General features: G+C 52.7%; 2 protein-coding genes across 5 annotated transcripts in view; one reads left to right on the top strand and one right to left on the bottom strand.

Annotated features, from left to right (window-relative positions):
- The window catches only part of SLC12A5 (solute carrier family 12 member 5), a 35,998-nt gene extending 21,901 nt beyond the window's left edge, over positions 1-14,097 (top strand). For both annotated transcript variants that reach the window (XM_008158958.3, XM_008158966.3), the window contains exons 10-26: positions 138-236; positions 378-435; positions 2,513-2,687; positions 3,316-3,434; positions 3,787-3,885; positions 4,823-4,942; positions 5,256-5,360; positions 6,628-6,796; positions 8,670-8,865; positions 9,749-9,918; positions 10,292-10,423; positions 11,615-11,722; positions 12,746-12,868; positions 12,954-13,153; positions 13,430-13,444; positions 13,686-13,819; positions 14,006-14,097. In XM_008158958.3, coding sequence (XP_008157180.2) covers positions 138-236; positions 378-435; positions 2,513-2,687; positions 3,316-3,434; positions 3,787-3,885; positions 4,823-4,942; positions 5,256-5,360; positions 6,628-6,796; positions 8,670-8,865; positions 9,749-9,918; positions 10,292-10,423; positions 11,615-11,722; positions 12,746-12,868; positions 12,954-13,153; positions 13,430-13,444; positions 13,686-13,819; positions 14,006-14,097 — 2,114 coding nt within the window. The remainder of the gene's footprint in view (positions 1-137; positions 237-377; positions 436-2,512; positions 2,688-3,315; positions 3,435-3,786; positions 3,886-4,822; positions 4,943-5,255; positions 5,361-6,627; positions 6,797-8,669; positions 8,866-9,748; positions 9,919-10,291; positions 10,424-11,614; positions 11,723-12,745; positions 12,869-12,953; positions 13,154-13,429; positions 13,445-13,685; positions 13,820-14,005) is intronic.
- A 1,922-nt stretch (positions 14,098-16,019) lies between these two features.
- The window catches only part of NCOA5 (nuclear receptor coactivator 5), a 30,559-nt gene continuing 23,319 nt past the window's right edge, over positions 16,020-23,259 (bottom strand). For 2 of the 3 annotated variants that reach the window (XM_008158975.3, XM_054723647.1), the window contains 3 exons: positions 21,344-21,543; positions 19,688-20,008; positions 16,020-19,231 (listed from right to left, as the gene is read on the bottom strand). In XM_008158975.3, coding sequence (XP_008157197.1) covers positions 18,645-19,231; positions 19,688-20,008; positions 21,344-21,543 — 1,108 coding nt within the window. In that variant the 3' untranslated portion in view covers positions 16,020-18,644. Of the gene's footprint in view, positions 19,232-19,664; positions 20,009-21,343; positions 21,544-23,259 lie in introns of all 3 variants that reach the window. The other variant, XM_028137928.2, reaches the window with a different exon arrangement.

Genomic DNA, 23,259 nt, shown 5'->3' with positions numbered 1-23,259 from the left:
AGTATACTGCCCAAGTCCTCACACGCAAATCCATGTGCCAAGCCCAGATCCCAGGCTTCCTGACTCCGAGGCTGGGGTAATTTCTTCCCAGTCTGTCTGGTCTCCTGTGGCTCCTGTCCTAGCTGCTCTCTTCACAGGGATCATGGCTGGGTCTAATCGCTCCGGGGACCTGCGGGATGCCCAGAAGTCAATTCCTACAGGCACCATCCTGGCCATTGCCACCACCTCCGCTGTGTGTATCCTGTGCTGCTGGGCTGGGGCCACCGTGGGCAGGGAGGGCTGGAGAGGGGGCAGTTGCTGCTTCATCCGCTGGCTCAGGAGTGGTGGTGATGAAGGGGGGTGCCACGCTGGGAATTCTCCTTCATTCTCTGATGCAGACATCAGTTCCGTTGTTCTGTTTGGAGCCTGCATTGAGGGGGTCGTCCTGCGGGACAAGTAAGTAAGGGAATCAGGGCTGATCCTGTTCTGGGGGTTGGACACAGGGGCCAAGTTCTGGGAAACAGACCTGGCAGGGGCACTGAACCTGTGCAAGGGGCCTTGTGTGTGTTGGGGGTGGGGGTGGGGTCAAGGGCAATTGCTTGCCAACTTACACTGTATTTTATCTTTCTTATGTCACTCCAGCTCAAGAAGCTTCAATGGTGCCTCATTTCCTTTAGGATAATGACACTTTCCTTTTCTTTTTCTTTAAAATCTATTAATTCATTTAATGTTTCCTGGATGTCTATGTGTTGGTCACTGTCCAGGGTTCCGGGGGTAACAAAGATAAATAACCCAGGATTTTCACCCTGAAGGAGCTCTTTGGGGATGGTAGCTGTACTTTCAACAGACTTGGGATGCAGAGCAGTAGGGGTGGTGAGAAAATAAAGCACACGGCTCCGGAGGCTGCGATCCAGTCCTCAGAGGGCGGGAGGAGGAGGTGATTCTAGAAATGCCTTATACACATTTTCTCATTTATCCCTTCCCACTTTAAATGTCGAGCAGAGATTACTTAGATGGCTGGAGGTTGGGGTGTGTGTGTGGCATTCCAGGCAGGGAGATCAGCATGAATAAAGGTGGAGGAGAGAAACAGCTGCACGTGTGTATGCGTGTGTGTGCGCGCACGCGTGTATGTTTGCACACTCGGTTCCTGTAGCTGTGAGCAGTTAGAGCTTCAGGCGCATACCCTTCTGAAGGGCGTGTGCATACACACCAGGAGGGCAAGTGGCAGTCCTATCCCAGAAGCCAATTTCTGCATTCCCATCCTGGCTTCTGTGAGGTGGGGAATGGGGGACATGAGGCTGGTGACTTACTATGGACCCAGTCCTGGAGGCCTGGTTTTTGGTACCAGTAAACTGGAGCTTTATTTTACAAAAAATGGAGGAAACTCCAGAGGGTTTTAAGTAGAGGAGTGACCTGGCCAAATGGACGATTTGCACATATTACACCTTTTGGCTTTTAGGGCAACTTAACCTCCACGTATCTCATTTTATTTAATTGGACACCTTCCACTGACTGTAAGGGCCATCGGTACAACCCAGTGGTTCTCAACCTTCCTAACGCCGCGACCCTTTAATACAGTTCCTCATGTTGTGGTGACCCCCAACCATAAAGTTATTTTCGTTGCTGCTTCATAACTGTAATTTTGCTACTGTTAATGAATCGTAATGTAAATATCTGTGTTTTCCGATGGTCTTAGGTGACCCTGCTAGCAGTTCTCAACCTGTGGGTCGCGACCCACAGATTGAGAGCCGCTGCTGTAGAGCCTAAGACCATCGGAAAACACAGATATTTACATTACGATTCATTAACAGTAGCAAAATTACAGTTATGAAGCAGCAACGAAAATAATTTTATGGTTGGGGGTCACCACAACATGAGGAACTGTATTAATGGGTTGCGGCGTTAGGAAGGCTGAGAACCACTGGCCATCATCTGATCCTTGAAGTCCTTCAGCAGCTGCCCATCGGAGCTTTCCTCTGCTTGCACATTTCAGGGACAGGGCTCTGTACCTACGGAGGCAGCATCTTCCATTTTTAGACACTATCACTGTTAGAAAATGCTTTTCTTTGATTCTCACATCACAGACCATCACCAGATGATGAGGCTAGAACCCCCATTTTTCAGATGGAGAGGTTCTAACAGGTTAAGCGATTTGCCCAGGATAACATAAAATGTCACAACTGACCTTTACTGGAATCGTTATTACTACCGTGTTCCAGGCACCGTGCTAAGTAAGCATTTTACATGCGTTGTCTCCTCCTATCCTCTCACCTGTTGTATGAGATGGGTTTATAATGATCCTTGTCTTACAAGGTGAGGAAAGTGAGGCAAGGAGAGGTAGTGACTTGCCCAAGGTCATGCAGACAGAAAGTGCTCGGGACATTAGGGGCTTTCTCTCTCCCTTTGCCCCTACTGAGCCCAGCTCTGCGGTGGGCACAGAGTTGGTTCTGAAGTTGGTGTGGGAGACCTGCCCTGGAAATCCAGGTGGCATCGCTCACCCAGTATCTCCTGTCCCTCTGCTGCTTCATTCCAGGTTCGGTGAAGCTGTGAGTGGCAACCTGGTGGTGGGCACACTGGCCTGGCCCTCCCCCTGGGTTATCGTCATCGGATCCTTCTTCTCCACCTGTGGGGCTGGGCTGCAGAGCCTCACAGGGGCCCCACGCCTGCTGCAGGCCATCTCCCGTGATGGCATAGTGCCCTTCCTGCAGGTCAGTGGGGGGCAGAGTGTGGAGAGAACAGTCCCTCCCTGTACCAGCCAGCCAGACCCCTGCCCAGGGGGCTACATGGCGAGCCAGGGCCACAGCAAGCCTTGAGCTGCCTTCTGGGGCCCTCCTGCTCTGTGCTGCCACAAAGAAGAATGGTTGTGCCTTATTTGGGATTTGGCCCATGGTCAATGCCATCTTTTTGGACAGAGTTGTCTGCTCTTAGGGGAAAAATAAATGGCCCTCCTTTGGCCTAGTGATCAGGCAGGGACTCACGGAGGCAGCCAAAGGGCAAGAAAGGGGCAGCTCTCTCCATGATGCTAAAAAAAAGATTTATGGCGCACATAGTCATGGCCTCTTGCTGGCCTCCTGTAGTTCTTCTCCCATCTGTTTTTTCCCCTTAAGGGAGCATTTGAACTTCATTGCACTTGGGTACCAATGTCAGTGTGGGTAAGATACAGCAAAAGCCCGGTATCCCCTTGGGTATTGCTAAAAGATAAGACATACAGCATCCTGTCCCTACCTCCTCATTGATTAGGGGATTCTGCCTCTACTGCACTGCTCCCCAAGACTGGGGGGGGACACCAGAAGTCCTTAAGGTCTCAGGCTCCCATGACGGTTACTCTGTCCTCAGGTCTTTGGCCACGGCAAAGCCAACGGAGAGCCAACCTGGGCCTTGCTCCTGACCGCCTGCATCTGCGAGATCGGCATCCTCATTGCGTCCCTCGATGAGGTCGCCCCCATCCTCTCTATGTGCGTGCTGGCCTCTTGCCCTCCCCACCAGCTCTGGGGTCTCTCTACCTGGATCCAGCAGCTGTGACCCTGAACAGCCCACCCAGACACTTTAACCGCCCCAGGAGGGTCCCCACTGTCATAGAACCCCGTCTTTTGTTATATAGAGATTTACCCGCACCCCCCCCCCCCCCGCATGCAGCAGGGTGTGTTGAAAGGGGATTTGGCCTTTGAACTCCTTCCTAAGCACCAGAACATGATCCGGACACCTCCCCAACTTCTTTTGCCCTTTCTCCCTCTCTTCCCTTCTGTTTCCCTTTCTGATTCTGCCCCTCCTTGAATCTCTGTCTGTCCCGGCCTTTCTCTGTTCCAGGTTCTTCCTGATGTGCTACATGTTCGTGAACCTGGCCTGCGCGGTACAGACGCTGCTGAGGACGCCCAACTGGAGGCCACGCTTTCGATATTACCACTGGTGGGTGCCTCGTTCCCCCTACCCACCCCACGGAAAGCCCTCTCATCTCCATCCTAATGTCCACCTCACCCTAGCCCATCCCCTCCAGGTCTAAGCAGCCCAAACTCCAGCTTCTGTAGCCCAACTGCCACGAGAAAGGTCCTAGAGAGGGTTTCCTCATAATCACAAATAACAATATAACACAGTCATACGTGGTCTCAGCTGTACCCCCGTCCTGTGCATAATGCTCACCAGCTTACCATCTGGATGAGGACACCTCAGTGTCCTTAGCTGTGGAATGGGATAACAACGGTTCCCATCGCCTAGGCCCCTTGTGAACAGTACAGTGCTTGGTGCACAGAAGATGCTCCTTATGTGCAGCCTGGGGTTCGTCTGATCATTTTATTTTAAGGCCCTTCATCCTCACAATAGGCCCAGGGACAGACAGGGCAGGAATGTCATGCTTGTTCTACCAAAAGGAAACAGGGGCTTAAACGGGAGAAGGGACTGGCCCAAGGCCTCTTAGCAAGGCTATGGCCTATCTGGACTAGAACCCTGGCTGCCTGACTCCTATCTCAGTGCTCCTGCTTTGCCAGTGCCTCTTCCTAGGGGCACACCCTTCCTGGGAGATCCTGCCTCCAACTCTTCCGCAGAGAAACCTGCCTCAGAGCCCCTCTGGTGAGGCAGTCTGGCAGAGCCTAAGGCACTGGGACAGGGAGGGGTGACTCAGGAGTTGGGTGGGGCATGGGCTGGTGCCCTGTCTGTGGCTGCTCACTCATTCAGAAGGTCCCATATCCCTGTGGTGCTCATGGGGATGATGGTGTGAGTTCCTCTAGACCTGGGCATAGTCTCCAGGTCATGCCCAGGCCCTGCCCCGTGTGAGTCTTGCTGTTTGAGCCTTGGCACCAGTGATAGCCCCGCCAGAGCTCAGAGGCCGGGTCTCTCTCCCATTGTCTAGGACACTCTCCTTCCTGGGCATGAGTCTCTGCCTGGCCCTCATGTTCATCTGCTCCTGGTATTATGCCCTGGTGGCCATGCTCATTGCTGGGCTCATCTACAAGTATATCGAGTACCGTGGGTAAGTGCAGGAGGAGGGGAGGGCTGGGAGGGACTGAGGGATGAGAGGGGTGAGAAGGGGTAGGAGTGCTGGTGATGGGATGTTGGGGGCTGGGCTGGGGATGAGGCAGGCAGTGGGGGTAGAGTGAAAGAGGGGTGGCATGGGGTGGGATGGGGCGATAGGGGACAAGAGCAGAAGGAGGGGTTGAAGCTTTGAGAAATGCAAGTGGCAGGAGCGACATGCACGTCCTTTCTGAGCCGGTGACAGAAGACTCTGCCCTGGGGACTGGCCACTTCAGTGTGGATTGTCCTTCCTGACACTCCCTGGCTTTCAGGGCGGAGAAGGAGTGGGGTGACGGGATCCGAGGCCTGTCTCTCAGCGCTGCTCGCTATGCCCTCTTACGCCTGGAGGAAGGGCCCCCACACACCAAGAACTGGAGGTGAGCGGCGGGAGCACAGGTGTGCAGGCTCCAGGGAGGGAGAGGAAGGGAGCAGGCCCTGACCTGCCTCACCTGCTTTGTTCTGCTGAGTGGCGTTCTCAACACAACGGTGTGTCCTCTCCAGCTCCACCTCGTCTGAAACTTCCCACCTACAGCACCAAGGCTGGGCCGAGTTCCAGACATTTGTTCTCCAAAACCGACTCCCATGCCAGCCTCCTGACCATCTATTCATCCACTCATTCATCTATTCATTTATTCCATTGTTATTCTTTTTAATGTGTGAGTGCATGATATGTGCCAAGCGTCTTCTGGTCTCTGGGGACACAGTGAGCTCACAGTTCCATGGAGAAGGCACATCCAGAGACAGATGAACATAACATCATGTAGCATTTGCTCTGGGAGAGGAGGAGCCATCCACGTTGGGAGTGATCGGGCATTTAGAAACCTCTAGATTCATAGCAATATCTCCATTTTGTTCATGTGAAAGTCAGGGACCAGAGAGGGTCTCAGAGGCCATGGAAGGCAGAGCTGGAGCCGGCACCTTCACCGCCCGCCGCAGCCCACGGTGCTGTCTAACTGCCTGCTCTGCAAGCCCATCTGTCTCTCACCCGCTCAGCCTCCCTTTGCCAAGAGCAAAGCCTGGAACTCTGCACTGTGCCCTTACACCATTGCCTGGTCCTTGACGATGTCCACTAACCCCACAGATCAGACCTTCGTGTTATTTGTCTGAGTTCTCAAATGCTTACAAAGGGTCTAGCCAGAGTAGATGCTTAGAGAATGCTATTAAGCTCATGGGTGGTTGGATGGATGAGACAGCTAAAGGAAATAAATAAATAAATGAATGGATAAATAGGTGGGTAAATAAATAGATGGATAAATATATATATGACGGTGGTTGGCTGCATAGATTTGTGAATGAAAGGTGGTAGTATGTGTGGATAATTAAGTGGATAATGCATGTATAGGTAAATTAATTTGGATGTAAGTGGATCATGGATGACTGAAGGATAAAATAGATGGGTGGGTGGTTGAGTGGATGTATGGATGAGTGAGAGAGATAGATGGGTGGGTGGATGGTTAGATGGGTTGACACTCAAGGAAATGGATGGATGGATGGGTGGTGGGGATATAGGTGAGGAAATGGATGGGGGTACAGAGGACAGATGGTTAGTGAATTCACCGGTGTGTGGTGTGGAGTTGCATGGGTGTATGGTGGGTGGTGATGGGTGGGTGGTGGATGGATCATGTGACCTTGTATCCTTTTTAGGCCACAGCTGCTGGTGCTGGTGCGTGTGGACCAAGACCAGAATGTGGTACACCCACAGCTGCTCTCACTGACCTCCCAGCTCAAGGCAGGGAAAGGCCTGACCATTGTGGGCTCTGTCCTGGAGGGCACCTTTTTGGAAAACCATCCACAGGCCCAGCGGGCAGAGGAGGTGAGCGGAGGCCCTGGTGGGGAGGGAGGAAGGACAGGGCACTCAGGAAGACAGTCCTTGCCCCTTCACGCTTTCTTTCCTTCCACTTTTGGCATCAATGGGGCCTCAGACTTTGCTGTCCTCTTTCTTAGAAGAGGGCTCTAAGGGCTCAGGGAGTGAGTTCCTTAGAATCCAACTCACGGAACCAAAGACCATCCGAGCCAGAAGGGCCCATTTTATGGATAAGGAAACCGAGGCATAGAGAAGTCAGATCACTTGTCTAAAGACAGAAAGACAGAGATTCAAATTAGCACTGCTGGACTGCTACTCCACACTTCTTCCTGCTGAAGTTAAACCTTCCGAGGTGTTTCCACATCCATGGGTTCTTTCTATCCCCTTACGGAGTGGAGTCAGCAGGATGAGTATCCATGTTTGGAACAGGAAGAAACTGATGCACAAAAGGAAAGCAACTTGCTGAAAGTCACAAAGCTGGCTGGAAGCATAGTCAGGATTTGAACCCGGGTCCCTGGCTCCATGCTGCCTGCTCTTGTCCCCATGCTATTTGCTCTTGTCCCCATCCACTGGTCTATGCCCACAGAGCAGCTTACAGAGCCAGGTGTGGGCTGGAGCATTAAGAGGCACTAAGAGGTGTCAGAACCTGGTGGGCAGCAGAGGAAGTGGGTTCTGTTTGCGATTCAGGCCTCTTTCCCTTTGGGGTGTGACCAGAGAGCAAAGGGGCCTGAGGGAGGCCAGGTGAGCTGGGGAGGGGCACCCCCATGGCTTGTGATAGTTTCTGCCTCACTGGGCCGTTCACACCCATCTGTCAGAGCTGGAGGCTCCCACTGGTCACTTATTCAGCGAGAATGTGCTGTGCACTAGACACTGGGCTAGGCACGGGGAGATGGAGGTGTACAAGGCCAAGCCCCAGCCCTCAGGGTGGTCATAGGCTGGTGAGGATGATGGAACATTCAGAGGCACTCACCCATCTGATGGGATAGGGGCTATGCTGGAGCTAATAGCAAGAGGAACAGAAAATGCTGAGTGTTTACACCTGCCAGGCAGTATACCCCCATCATGTCATGTCATTCTCCTTATTCCTAAATGGGGTAGCTGTCACAGTCCCCATTTGACAGATGAGAAAACCGAGGCTCACGGAGGTTAGGCAATTTGCCCAAGGTCACACAGCAGGAGGTGGCAGAGGTAGGAATTGAAGCCTGTCTGTTTGACATTAGGGCAGTGGGTGGAGTCAGACCCCTGGAGTTGAACCCCTCTGATAGCATCTGTTAGCTGTATGGCCTAAAGCAAGTCTTAATTTCTCTAAGCCTCAATTTCCTCTCTGTAAAATGAGAGTAATAAAACTTTCCTCACAGTGCAGATTGAATGTGCATTTAAAATGCGTATCATTATGCTAACTTTAAAAAATTGTTAAACAAATTGGTGGTGCAGAGGAGTCCAGTTTCACTCTGGTCTGGGGGGTGGGGGGCGGGAGGAGGTGGTACTTGAAGAAAGTGACATTTGACTTGGGCGGGGCAGTGGGGAGGGGTCTGGGTGGTGGTGGAGAGCTAGCAGTCCTGACTCCTGCAGGGCTCACAGCCCTGGGAGGAAGTCCGTGGGGGGTGGGGGTGGGGTAGTGGTGGGAGCTACAGCCTTGCGAGGTATGAGCAATGGCTGGTGGGAGGTGTGGGGTTCCATCATGAAGAGTTTTGATTGATCAACAAGGAACGGGGGCCATAGGTGATGGGGAGCCAGGCACAGTGCTGGCACCAGCGCTGACATGCTCAGAGCTGAGCTTCAGAAAGATGGGGACCCGGGACGAAGGGAGGCTGCAAGGAGCTGGGCTGGCCAGGGCGGGCTGAGGCGGGTCCTTATCTGAGGTCCCCTTCCCGCCCCCCAGTCCATCCGGCGTCTGATGGAGGCGGAGAAAGTGAAAGGCTTCTGCCAGGTCGTGATTTCCTCCAACCTGCGCGACGGCGTGTCCCACCTGATTCAGTCGGGGGGCCTCGGGGGCCTGCAGCACAACACGGTGCTGGTGGGCTGGCCCCGCAACTGGCGGCAGAAGGAAGATCACCAGACCTGGAGGAACTTCATTGGTAAGGCAGGCGGGTGGCGGCGGCGGGTTGGGTGGAAGGCTGTGGGTTCCCTCTCCTCCTTTGGGGTGGTTTCCAGGGAGGACAACTGTGGGGTCTGCATATCAGGGGACTGTGTCCAAAGCTGGCAGTGTGCTGGGTACTGTGCTAGGTGCCGGGGACTCAGGTGTGAAGGAGACGGCCTTGACCCCTGCAGGGCTCACAGCCCTGGGAGGAAGTCAGTGCGGGGCAGTGGTGAGAGCTATAGCTTTGAAGCCACAGAGGCCCGGGCCTAAATCTCACTTCTGGTCCTTCCTAGCTGTGTGATTGTTCACGAGTAACTCACCCTCTCTGAGCATCAGCGTCCTTGGTAACAGTGACACAGTAACGGACATTTATAGACTGTGTTCCGTGTTGCCAGACAAGTTGAGGCTTTCTCTAAGTCTCTAATTCTCCCAGCAGTCCTGTGAGGGCCGGGCACTGCCATCTCCATTTGTGGGGTGTGAAACTGAGGCACAGAGGGAGTACGGAGTTTGCTCCAGGTCACACGGCTGGTAAACGAAGAGACTGCACTCTTAACGCCAGGCTATTCTGTCTCCTTTATGGGTAGATCATAGTGACAAGGTGGTTGGGAGGGTTAAATGAGGCCGTGCAGGGCAGAGGTCTTAGTAATCAGAAAGGGCAGTTGGGGAAACAGGCCCAGAGAGGATGAGAGGCTTTCCCAAAGTCAAACGGCAAATACGTGATGAGGCCCAGGTCGCTGCTGGTTTTCTGACTGCTCAGCCCAAGGCCAAGGTGGAGCGGGTGGGGCGGGTGCTGGGTGCTGGGAGCCCCTGTGGCTGCTGCTGGTGCAGGATGGGACCAGGGTCACTGTTTCCCATCTGGCCCTCCCCTTGGCCTCCCCCAGAGCTGGTCCGGGAAACCACAGCTGGCCACCTGGCCTTGTTGGTCACCAAGAACGTTTCCATGTTTCCCGGGAACCCCGAGCGCTTCTCGGAGGGCAGCATCGACGTCTGGTGGATTGTGCACGACGGTGGCATGCTTATGCTGCTGCCCTTCCTGCTGCGGCACCACAAGGTGAGCACGTGTGCGTGTCCGTGTGCACGGGTACGTCCGTGGGCGAGGCCCAGGGGCTCTGGCCAGGGCCAGCCTCCGTGTGAGCTCCTGGGAAGGAATATGATCCCCTCCTTCGATCCGAGATGTTAGGAACTGACTGTCTCCCTTGCATCATAAAGGAGAGCATGTTTAACCCAAGCAAGTGATACTTTATGGGGGACCCACACCTAAGCAGGGGACTTTGTGTAGGGCGTGGTCGTTGAGCTAGGCGACTCGGGTCTGCATGTATGTGTGGCAAGGTGGGTGGGAGGGGTGAGGACGGGGTCCTCTCTAGGTTCTGGCCCTGGCTCTCCTCACTACATCTGGGCTGGACCTTTCTGGGTCACCACTCCAGGTCTGGCGGAAGTGCAAGATGCGTATCTTCACTGTGGCCCAGATGGACGACAACAGCATCCAGATGAAGAAGGACCTGACCACATTTCTGTACCATTTGCGTATCACTGCGGAGGTCGAGGTGGTGGAAATGGTGAGTCCCCAGGAGTCACCCCTAAAGTTTTGGAGTCCCACACACTGGGCCCTCTTTCCTCTTGGCCCCAGCACCAGTTAGGGCAACCCCAACCACAATCATCTTATGATGCTGGATTCCTTCCCCCCATCTGCTTCTTAACCTCTCACATATTCATCCAAGAGTCCCTCCCTCTCTCCACCCCTCCCTTTTTTCTTTATAAGAATATCCATGTCAGCCCTAGCTGGTTTGGCTCAGTGGGTAGAGCATTGGTCTGCGGACTGAGGGGTCTCAGGTTCAATTCTGGTCAAGGGCATGTACCTTCATTTGCAGGCTTAATCCCCGGGCCCAGTCAGGCGAGTACAGGAGGCAACCAATTGATGTGTCTCTCTAACATTGATGTTTCTCTCCCAGTCCCTTCCACTCTCTCAAAAAAAAAAAAAATTCAACGGAAAAATATCCTCAGGTGAGGATTAACAAAAAAGAAAGAAAGGAAGGAAGGAAGGAAAGAAGGAAGGAAGGAAGGAAGGAAGGAAGGAAGGAAAGCCATGTCTAATAGTGCTCATGATATGTAAGGCACTGTTCTATGTACTTTACATATATTGGTTCTCATAGCAACCAATGAAACAGATACAATCATCAGCATTTCCATTTTATGGATTAGGGAGTCAAGGCAAAGAAAGGTCATATAATTTGCCCAACAATGCTCACTAAGTGGCAGAGCCAGGATTTGAACCCAGGCAGGCTGGCTCTAGGATTACACTATACAGCCTCTCATCCATCCATTCTCAGTTTATTTATCTATCTACCCATCCTTCTGTGTACTCATTAATCTACCCATATATTCATTAGTGTATTCATTTACTCACTCACCCATCCATTCATTCATGTGTGTATCCATTCATCCCTTTGTTCCTTTTTTATTTCTTCCCCTTTCCCATTCACCTGGGTAATTAATTAATCCACTCATTCATTCATTCACCAGTTCACATGCCTGGTCCTGTGCTGGACTGAGGAGGGAATGAGCTGCATTGCTTTCAGAAAGCATCGTTCTTGCCTTCCACAACAGTTGATTAAATTAGGCCATTTGACAGGGACGCTCCAAGCTGGCAGAAGGAAGGGGGCCTGTCTCCCGTCCCTTGGCCTTGTACCTGAGCTTATAGCTCATGCTTTTTTCTCTCACCACCCCGCCCCCACCCTGCCTGCCCACAGCACGAGAGCGACATCTCTGCTTACACCTACGAGAAGACTTTGGTGATGGAGCAGCGTTCCCAGATCCTCAAACAGATGCATTTAACCAAGAACGAGCGGGAGCGGGAGGTGAGTTGCCCTGGCTGGGCTCTCAGAGCCTCAAGCTGCTGCCAGCTCTGGGTCTGCCCTGGTCTGGGATGGCTCAGGGCTGGCATGCTTCACCTAGAGCATTACTCATCACCCTTATTCCTCCCCTCACTGGGCTCCCGGCATCAGAGTTACACGCTGCAGCTGCACCTACCAAGCCTTTCAGCCAAGATGTAGAGGGGCTGTGGCATGGGCGACAGACTTTGCTCTCTGTAGGCGACTTCTGGGGCCTATGGGAGAATAGTGGATCCTAAATATAGATGGTGGACAGGCTGCCAGTGTGGGGGATAAGGGATCATGTGATAGCCCCTCCGAGAGCCGGTAACAGATGGATATTGGAGTGTGGTGGATGGGTTCACAGGGGTAATGATGATAAGCCTCTATGGGGTATGGGTGTAAGATCTCCTGGTGGGGTAATGTGGGGCCACTAGTCCCGCCCCAGGGAGTAGGATCCTTGGGGAAATGAAAGGTGGTACCCAGGAGCTGGGGACAGGAAAGCTCTCAGAGGTGGGTGACAGGTTGCCTGGGGAATGGGTGGCAGATCCCATAGGCCAGGATGACAGACCATGTTGAAGGGTCTCCCAGGTGTGGATAATATATTTCTCAGATAGTGGTTGAAGGATCCTCAGGGGAATGAGTGATGGGTACCCATTTGAGCTGGGAAGGATGAACCCCCAAGAATGTGAATCAGGGGTGATAGTAAAAATTGTACATGTGCACTGACCCAGCGGAGCCCACACTGACCATAGTGCTATGGTGGAGCCCTGCGGGCCCAGGTGTTAACCCTTTAGTTGCCGGATGGTGGGGAGGTCAGGGGCTCTGGAGGGGAGTTGCAATGGCAGGTCAGCGGGCGATAGCTACTTGGTATGGGAGCAGTACTCTAACACGGTACAGTTCCCGAAAGGGCACACCCTGCCTGAACATCAGCTCTGGCGGTAGCTCTTTGCAGGGCATGGGTGGTGGTAACTCACCGCAGAGCCGGCACCAACCTTTGTTGCTCCCTAGATCCAGAGTATCACAGATGAGTCTCGTGGCTCAATCCGGAGAAAGAATCCAGCCAACACTCGGCTCCGCCTCAACGTCCCAGAAGAGACACCTGGTGACAGTGAGGAGAAGCCCGAAGAGGAGGTATGCAACTGGGTGGTTTGGCCCCATCCAGTGGGAGCAGAGCCTTTGGCCTCCAAAGGAGTCATGTGCTTTGTTCATCCCTCAGGTGCAGCTGATCCATGACCAGAGTGCTCCCAGCTGCCCCAGCAGCTCACCATCCCCGGGGGAGGAGCCTGAGGGGGAGGGAGAGGCAGATCCTGACAAGGTGCATCTCACCTGGACCAAGGACAAGTCCGTGGCAGAGAAGAATAAGGGCCCCAGTCCTGTCTCCTCCGAGGGCATCAAGGACTTCTTCAGCATGAAGCCGTACGGGTCTGGGGGCGAAGGGCTGGGGTCTGGGGTGAACCTACGGGGTCTGCTCCCCATGGCGGAGCAAGCATGCAGAATGGGCCCTGGGCTGGCAGTTGGAAGACCCAGCCCACAGCTTGTCTTGGTTTCCCCATCGGAGGACTCGGGGGTCGGGCCTGATTGCTAAGGGTCAGAACTCCCAGGTGCGGGCAGTGGAAAGGTATGTTCCTAGCCTCCCTGCTTTTTCTGACCCCTCTCTTTTCTTCCTCTTTGCTTCTCCTGTGTTTCCTGAAGGGAGTGGGAGAACTTGTAAGTGCTTCAGAATTTTTTATTCTCTTTGCTGGGTTGGCCAGAGTCCCTACTCTCCTCACTATGTCATGACCCCTCAACTCCTGCCCCTGACCTCTGGGCTCTCTGAAGAGCCCAGGTTGGAGGGGTCTGGGGTTGGTGGTTCCTGGTTGCAAGAACTGAGGCCCAGCAGCCCCGTGGCCCGGATCCAACGCTCCCCTCTTCAGGCTCAGGGTGCCCTCCTCCCACCTTCCTCCCGCAGGAACCAGTCCAACGTGCGGCGCATGCACACGGCCGTGCGGCTGAACGAGGTCATTGTGAAGAAATCCCGGGACGCCAAGCTCGTTTTGCTCAACATGCCTGGGCCTCCCCGCAACCGCAACGGCGATGAAAATTGTATCCTGGACTTAAGAGTTGGGGGAAGAGGGAGGTGGACGTCAGGGAACCTGGGTCCTAGCCCTGGGACGGGAGCGCCCCACCGGTCCTGCTTCAGGATCAGCACCTCGGTCAGGGCGGAGGCCCAAGGTGTCCCATTCCCTCCGGAGGCAAGGGGTCGGGTCTTTCTCCTTGACAGGCGCTCAGACATGGAGTTCCTTGAGGTTCTCACCGAGCACCTGGATCGGGTGATGCTGGTCCGCGGCGGCGGCCGCGAAGTCATCACTATCTACTCCTGAGAACCAGGACCTGCCACCCGGGCCCAGCGCGCCCGGCCCGCGGCCCGGAGCCCTCGCCGCGCCCCCCGCCACTGTCACCGTTTACATACAGACCCTGTGCCCGCGCCCTGGCCCTTTCCCCGCCGCCTGAAGCCCGGAGGCCACGTCCGTCGGGGCTGCCTCGGAGGGGACCGCTGCCACGTGGAGGGCAGAGCCCGGCCGGCGCGCCGCTGTCTCCCCGGCTGCGGCTGCGCTGCCCTTTTCCAAGCCGGGCCTTGCCCGCCGAGGAGGAGACGCTGCAATAAAGGTCGGGAGGGGGCGCGGCAAGGAGCTGGGGCTCTGAGGACCCCCCGGGCGTCCGCGTGGCCCCTTCTTTCCCCCCGCCCCGTCCCGGTCGGTCCTGCTCTGCCCTCCGCCGGCACAGCTCCTGGCTCCGGCGGGCGCGGGGTGGGGTGGCCGCGCTCGGCCTTCGCCGCCGCCCTCCCGGCGGAGCCTCCGGCGGGGCCGGCTGCGCCTATACATAGTGTACAGGAGACATCGCGTGTATTTTTAACGTCCCCATATTCTTGTGACCAGACGCGCCGCGGACTTCGCTCGCCACTGTCGAGCTCCCCTGCCGGGCGGCCCGGCGGCGGCAGAGCCTCGGAGGCTGCATTTTCCTGGAATCCGAGCGTTTGCGAGCAAAAGTGCTTTAGGCCCGGGCGGGAGTCCTGGTCCTGGTCCCTCCACACCCCGGCCCCGCTCTCGCCTCGCCCTTTCCGCGCGCCCTTGGCTTCCGATCCTTCCCTCTGGCTCTTTTCGGAGAGGAGGGGAGGCGAGCGTCCAGCTTTTCTTGGATTCGCCTCCCAGCGGTCGTGAGCTTCCACTGCGGCTGCAGAGACGCGTGCAGCCTCGTCGCGGCTTTCCTGCAAGCTGGGGCCAGGATTGGGGGCGGGGGGTGCTTCTCAGGGCACAGAGAGAGGCCGCGCCCCACCCAGGAAGCCCCGTCCCGGTGCCTTCGCTGGGAGCAGGCGCCTCTCCTCAGTCGGCTGCTCCCCCCATCCCATGGCTCCTCGCCAAAGACACACCTGGGAGCTGGAGGGCGTTCCCTACCCGGAGTTTTCTTTCTGGGACTGGTGAGGGAGGAGGGGAGCGATTTCGGTGTAGGTGCGCACCCACCGGGGAGGTCCCAGCGCTGCCCCTGAAGTCCGTCCCCCCGCCCCCATCCCATTAGGCAGCTCCAGCCTCGGGGACCCAGCCACCTTTCTGTGCGTCCCAGGGCGGGCCCTCGCTGTTTAGCAGCGGCCTCTAGCTGAACGGGGCCTGCGGTCCGGTGTGCTTTGTTCTGAGCGCCTCTCTGCCCTCCTCCAACTAGGACCCAAGGCCTTTGGCTACTCCAACTGCAGTCCTTGGCACTTCTGCTCTGTAGAGAAGGCGCACTGGCCGGGTTCCCTTCTCCCAGGGCACATTACTAAGGGGGACAGGCACTGCATGCTCCTTCCAGTGCCCTCTGGGACTGACTGGGTCCAGTACCTCCAGCGCCAGGGCCCTGACCTTCACACCTAGTTAGACATCCGGCCCAGCTCCCAGAGCTGGGGCTACTAGGTACTCCTGACCTCACCACCTCCTTCCCTTTGAGCTGTAGGCAAAGAGCTGGAGCTGGTGCCATATGACTGGGTCAGGTGTGGCTGGAGGTAGGTCTGGATGTCTGACAGGCCAAGGCCCATCTGAGACTTGATGAGGGTGCTGGATAGACTCTTCCAGGTAGTAACCAGAAAGTTGGATATTAGACACCAGCTCCCCTGCCCCCTTCCTCCAAAAGACCTCTGAGAATCACAACTTGGTCTAGCCTTGTGAGGCCTGAGCATTCAGGCTGAAGTGGTGGGCTGGGCAGAAGGGGGAGGGGTTGTATCAACACCAATTAGGGAACCAAAGTTGCATTATCTGGGCCCAGACTGTCAGGTTGGCAAGAGCAGTTTCCATGGATGAAAACAAACATCCCACAACAAAAACCCAAGTTTTCTGTGCTACATGTGCAATATTTGTTATGAATGTTATCATGTCATTCATCAAATTATCTTTATAATCATTGTAGCTAGATGTTTCATGTCCAAGTGACTTTCATTCTGAGTGCAATATTTCAATAGCCTCGTAGTGATAACTAGCGTTGCTTTTGTTTTGGACGATCTACGTGCAGGGCAATGCAATGAAGTTGAAAACCCTTGTAAATAGGAGAGATTGCAAACCAAATCAAGAGTATTTATTACTATTATTAGGCCTGCCTTTAATTTTCAGTGTTTCAGTATTCCGCATTCTGCCTCAGTACTGACCTTGTGTTTTTTTGTGCCAATATGAAAAGGAGAGGGTTGGTCTTTCCTTTACTGTTGAATGCTCCCATTTAATGCTTTACAGCTTTTACTGTATTTTTTAGACTCCTGTCTGCACAAAATGCAATAAAAATAATTTTATTATACCCTTCACAGCCTGAGGTGTGCTGTTTGGACATGTGAGGGGGAAGAATTAGTAGTTGAGAAGAGGATTACTCAACATGGCTCTCCAGGAGGACGGGCCTCCTTAGTGTACTGACAGTTTTGAGGCCCTGCCCTCAAGGGACGAAGAAACTGGCAGCAGGGGCCAGTAGAGAGAACACTGCACCAACATCACCCCGCGAGGTGGTGAGCAGGGATCAGTCAGGTTCAGTGCTGTCTGCATTTTGGCCCCTAACCCACTGGAGGCCTTGTGCCAGTCACTTCACACACCCACACCGTTTCCTGATGGGGCCGGCTATTATTAAATGCTCTTGAAGGCTCTTACAGATTCTGTAACTATGGTTCTCCCAACTCCTTGCATAACGGGCAGAACAGAGGGTGGCAACTGAGATGAAATCAAAACAGGAGAGTAACCAACTTCACTGGCCAGTTGCCAGAAATGGCCTCCTCACGGTCCTGCTTTCCTTTCCTAGAATAAGAGGACAAGCCTGCTGACACACTGAAAGTCTACACAAACAAGGATGTTTCACACAGCAGTGCCATTAGCCAGCAGGCGTCTGCTCTGAATTGTTATTAAAGCTGCTAACTAGGTGAGCTGAAGAGAAGCTAGGGTTAAAAGAGGTTTTGAGGCCTGAGCATAGGTTGAGGACAAGAGGGGGCAGGCCTCACAGCAGACTGAAACTAGTCAGTGCTTCCAGGGACCCTCACGTTCCAACCCTCAGTGGGAAGGCCCCCAAAAGAGGTCCTGCAGATAGTCACACTCCAAAAAGACGACACATTTCCTTTTTCATTTTAATTAAAAAGTAATCATCTTATCTTATCAACAACACAAGTTCCAAAGAGGGAAAAACACTATAGAACACAAACAGATCAGAACATAAAATGCTGCCATCTGGGGACCTTGAGTTTTTTAAACCATTGTTTGCTTAGCCACTGGCAGGGACTCAGCTGAAGTCACTGTTCTCCCTCGTCCCTGCCAGAGGCCCCTTGGGACTATGATCCACGGGGCTCTAATGAGCATCATCCTTAGGGAGAGGGCAGCTTCCTTTGGCTCCATTTAGAGCAGCAGCCAGAAGTCCTCCCTCTAATAATTTCACTCTGGCTCAAAAGTTAGGAACAGCCACCTATATCAACAACATGTCCAGCTACCAAAAGACTGACATCAAAATGGTCCCTCCCTCCTGCTACTCAGAAAACAAGAGATTGATTTTTAAGCCCAAAACTCAAACAATCACTGAAAAAATGGGTGTTCAATGCCAGAGTCTAGAGTTGCCTTCTCAGAACGGATTCCATCAAACTACCACTGGAGAAGGAGAGGCTGATGGAAATGTTAAGGGGGGTAAGAGTGGTTGGGGCCCAGATTCACAGTTTATGTTAAACTGCTGGTGACTGGAATTGTTCAGTCCACTGGAGATCCTCCAATGAAATGAGAGCAAAAGAAGAGAAAAATGAGAAAACCCAAAACCAACAATACTGTGTCAGGCAGAAGAGTATCTTGTTTGTGTGGCTGCCATGGACACTCCTAAACTCCAGAGTAGCTAAATTATACATCATTGAGCAGACCCCTCAACGTAGGGGTGGGCACAATGACACCATGCCTGCTGAGCCCAGTCTGCTATGCAACTCTGGGCAGGAGCTGCAGAGAGGAGCTGGAGCTCTGAGTAGCCTGTGAGGCTGGAAAACAAAGGCTATTGACATGAAAATGCCATTCCAAACTCAGCCAATTGGGGCTTGGCTTTTCCTTCCCCACCCCCCAAATCCAGGTGACAGAGAGACCAGAGAAACCCATGTTTGAAACCCATAAAATATCAACTGAGCCCAGACACCTATACTGCCACCCAAGTGACCCCAGAAATATTTATTTTCTACAAAAAAACAAAAACAACAAAAAAAATACACAACCCCAAATGCAATATAAACTCTGACTCTGGAAGGAATAAGCAACACAGCATTGGGCAGAAGAGAGAGCAGGTGGTAGAAACGTAGGACATTTGATGTGACCTGGATAGGCGCAAAGAACATCCTCCAAATAACTACTTAGAACACAATAGATGGGAGGCGGCCAGGGATGAGGGAGCCGGGAATAGTTGAGATTGAGCCTCAGTAATGCCTCTGGTAAGATCCCATGGGCGCCTGGGGCCGCCCCACCTGTGCTGTGGTTTGGCTAACCAGGTGGGAGAGAGCAGAGCCACTCTGGATCAGGGTGTCCAGAGCCTTCTGTACACTTGGATTGTCAAAGTTGATACCTGTGGAAGACACCGGCCTCTGGCTAGCTATGTTGCTGGCAGGTGCCAGGCGACTGGAAGGCTGGACAAAGAGCCCCTGGGAAGGAGCCCCAGGCCTGGGGCCCATGTTCCGAGCAGATCCTGCCTGTCCCAAAATGTTTGGAGGCTGATTGCCAGAGGCCTGTGATCTTTGCTGAGGCTGGCTGTTTACGGGTGTGGAAAAATTCTGGTTCTGGGTGTTTCCGGCAGCGACTGAGGGAGATGCAGAGCTATTGGCCACAACCGTGCCACTATTGAAGAGGCTGAGGATTTTGGCCTGAAGCTCTTGCTGGGAGGTGGGGGGCGCAGCTGGAGTGGGTGTAGCAGAGGGGAGCACTTGGCTGCTCTGGAGCGGTTGGGAGCTTGGCTGTGTCTTCAGCGAGGCACCCGAGGTCGCCCCGAGTGGTTGGCGGGAAATCGGGCCTACAAGACAGAAGAAGGAGGTATCTGGTTGAAAGTACCCTCCATGGGCAGGAGGCTTGGCAGCCCAGGGAAGAACAATAATCACTGATCACATCAATCACACAGTACATAGACTATAACATCAATTTCCCAAAGGGGCCACTCCTTGGTATGAGCTGTCTCCAGAAGACAGCCTCGTTCCCCCAGAGAATTAATTAAAGAAAAAAGGGCATCCACCTTGGTTACCAGGGAGTAATACTAGTCTATCCATCACCAGATTAACTAGAGGGATCAGAATTCTGTGCCCAAATATTAAGTTATCATTTTATCAGTATAAAGGCCCATGAAGCAAACACAGGGGTGGGCTCATTCCCTTACCCACCCCAAAGAGCCATGGCCTCCCACCCTCCCAACAGAGCCTGGGAATGAGAGAAATGCAGAGTCAGAACTTCACCTCGGCCCTGCCACGTAGCTCACCAGGCAGAGAGTCGGTGCTGCTCCTCATCAGCCGCTCCTTCCTCTCTCGCAGGTAGTTGATGATCTTGTCAGTCTCTTCGGCAGTGAGGTACCTGTTGTCTGCCAGCAGGTTGATGAGGCTTTGGATGGCTGGAGGGTGGCCCCCGCGTACTCCTTCATCGGGGCCTCCTCGCTCTCTTTCCTGCAGAATGGCTTCATTGGCCATCTTGGCTGCCTGTCTGGCAATCTCCTCGCGTTCCTTTTCCCGGCACTCATTCTTGTAGCGCTCATAATTTCTGGCCACCAGCACCATGGCGTCTGCCTGCGGCATGTTGCGGTGCTCTGCAGGAGGGAATGACAGGAATTATTTTCTCCCAAGAGAGATCTGAGTGCCCACCTCCTGAACTCTATCTACCAAGCCTTTCCTAATCTCAAGCCAGCAAGAAAACCAGTAACAAGAAGCCTTGGGATGGGGAAGGGAGAGGAAGGAGATGAAGCTGGGAAGACAGGTAAATGGATTTCTTTGGTGGGGAATGCACATCTTTGTACAGAGCTGGTTCTTTTTGGAATTCCTAGATCACAGACTTGTAGTAAAAATCAAAGAAACATGATAGCCTCTCACAGATTCAAAAAGACTTCGTGGGGAATAACCATGGAGGGCCGGCTGCAGGGGGTCAAAAAGCCCGTCTGTAAAGTCTGGCTCTCCACGGTGTTTCTCGGGATAGAGCTGGCCTACTGTTTTTGAATTCGTAAGTTCAAAGGTAACGGATTAAGACCAAATTGTGACCCTAAGTAACCTCCTCTCCTTGGGCAACGTGATTTACAGGGTGGTGAGAAGACTTCTCAAAACTTTATATAAATGAACTCATATATCTTGAGGACTATTCCTCAGAGAGACAAATGACACACAGGAGAGTCTTACGCATTTTATGGTTATGGGTATAACCAATCAGACAAATAGAGCTCTAGTGTGTGGTGGGAAGAGGGAAAAGTCTGTGTTGAAAGAGCAATGAGCAGGGCATCAATTGGCTGACTCTCAACATTCTGGGTGAAAAGTACTAAAAGTCACTTCAGGGAAGGACTTCAAAGAACCTCCTCCCCTGGACCTCTAAGAGGTCAAGGCCCTCTCCCTGTTCTCACAGTCCCTTTGCTTAGCACACTTACAAATAGCATCCCAACTGCCTGTTGTATTCTGTCTGCCATTAGAAAGTTTGGTAAAAAAAAAGGACTCTATCACACTCATGTAGTATGCACCTGCTCTTCCCACTGGCGAGAGCTGACTGCGTATTTCTTCCTAACTGTCCCTGAAGTGACTTCACATGGGTTTGAACTAGGACACAGTCAGAGCATTTGCACCACAAAAATCAGCAAATGCTACAAACCACACTGCCCTCATTTCCTCACCCAGAACCGGTTGTTGAACATTTGCCAGCACACCCCTGTACATACCTAAGGGGAAAACACATGTCTTATATAGAACTGTATCCACTAAAAGAATATCAGACGAATAAATGACCATGTAAATCTCCACCAGTTCACTTATCAAAGGGCCCTACCATATCTGAGCTGAAATATATGAGTCATTTGCCCCAACCCTGGTTCTTCTGATTTCGGCATGAAAGAATTAATGGACTAAGTGACTACCTCTGGAATTCTGACCCACTTGGGCCTCCATACCTTGTGGGGTTCCAAACATGATGTTGACTGTACAGGAGCGGTGAATCTGGTGTTGCTGGGTGATGACAATAGCAAAAGGAGACCCTCCCCTGCTAACATCCTCCAGGGCTTGTGACAGCGAAACCTCTGTGTTGAGGAAGATCAAATCCACTACCATGCCTAGGTCTCGTACCTTCCGCCCCACAGATTCAGCATAATCTCTGTAGAAACAAACAGAATCCAGGTGAGCACTCCCCATCTGCATACTGCTGCACCTCAGCCAGCTGTGTGTGCTACTTAGGAAAGTTCAACCCAGGGTCTCCCCAGTGCCCTCTTCAGACTCCAAGGGTCTAAATTTCCTTCTCTTTATCCTGGCTCCGAATGGTTCTATATAAAGTTCTGGCAGCGCAGCAGTAGCCAGGTCCTTCTCCTAATTCTCTAGTACAGCAGTCCTTTCTTACACGGTCTCACTGCCTAAATAGACCTGTCTTTGGGGAGGCTGCATAATCGTGGGAAAAGCATAGGCTTTCATCTAGAAAGACGGGTTTGGATCCCAGCTCTAACATTGACTTGAAAAGTTGTGAAGCTTTGAGCAGATCCCTTTACCTCTTACAAATCTCAGTTTCTTTACCAATAAAACAGGAATAATATGGCTCAGCTCCCATGTCATCTCCTTGACCTTCTCTCCAATCTAAATTAGGTCCTTGATGTATTTCTCCTCATAGGTCCTATCGCCAATTTATCTGCTCAACTAGGGTGTAAGCTCCATAAGAAGGGGCTGCTGTGTGTGTTTACCATTATAGCTCCAGTACCTAGCATTTGCCGTACACACACAAAAAAAACCCCTGAATGAATACACATGTACCATGCTTACTGTGAAGATTTAAAATATTTTACATAAAGTGCCTCGCATGGGGGTAGTACAGAATAGGTGCTTAGAAAATGATAGCAAACAAACAAACAAAACAAACAAACAAACAAAACCCCCATTTCTATAGTTAAAGCAGCATCTATTTCTAAACAAGACAGCCCAGAGCCTGTGAACTCTGCTGCTTAGTGTCAACACCTATTTCCCTAGCTTCTGCCTTGAAATTGGCTCTTTAACCCCAAACTGCTAGAAATACATGAAGTGATTTACTAATCACCAAGGAAAGAACACGTAGCTACTGCCAAGCCAGCAAGCCGCTGTGCTCCTCTGCTTCTCCGCTCTGCCTCTTGAGGAAAGAATGTAAAACAGAGGCAGAGGAAAACAGTGCTGTGAACTCTGGACTGACTAGCATGGTCACCTAACATTTCCGCAAGGCCATGGCCCTTCACAAAAAAGACTTCATACTTGGCTGACAAATGCAGAGACGTGCCTCCCACGGTACTGGGGGGTTGGGGTTGTCCCTTGAAGGGGGCCTCTGCTGCTTTGGATGACCAGCATATATTTTCGCTTCGATTTTCCTTTGGGAAGGCATCTCTCTCTAACTCAGTTCGAATGGCTCCACAGGACTAAGTCACCTTAAGCTCTAGGGATGGGATGGGCATATGACCTAGCCCTGGCCAATCAGGGCATCCCAGCACTGTTGGCTAAAGTGACTAGTCCAGCAATGGGAAAATGAGCCAGGTTAGTCCAATGAAAAACAATTCCAGGACGTTAGATGGAAGCACTAGGAAGGAGAAGCTCTCTTTCCATTGTATTTGCTAAGCCAGGAAGATACATGTCTAGGGCCAGTGCCATTCTGCCTTTTCAAGGAGAACGCCTGTCTAAGAATGAAGGCAACACAGAAACCCAAAATTGGTAACATGGTTTGACCCTGGATGTGACCATACCTGAACTTCCAAACCAAGCAAACTAAAAATTTCCCTTTGAGGCCCAACCCAGTTTATAATGGGTTTTCTGTCTTACAACTGAAAAAACTCTGGCTAAGACAGCACAGCAATGCCAGAATACA

This window comes from Eptesicus fuscus, chromosome 12 (genome assembly GCF_027574615.1).
Source record: "Eptesicus fuscus isolate TK198812 chromosome 12, DD_ASM_mEF_20220401, whole genome shotgun sequence".
Taxonomy (NCBI): Eukaryota; Metazoa; Chordata; class Mammalia; order Chiroptera; family Vespertilionidae; genus Eptesicus; species Eptesicus fuscus.
Note: the sequence above shows the minus strand (reverse complement) of the source record. Positions and strands in the feature narration are given on the sequence as shown.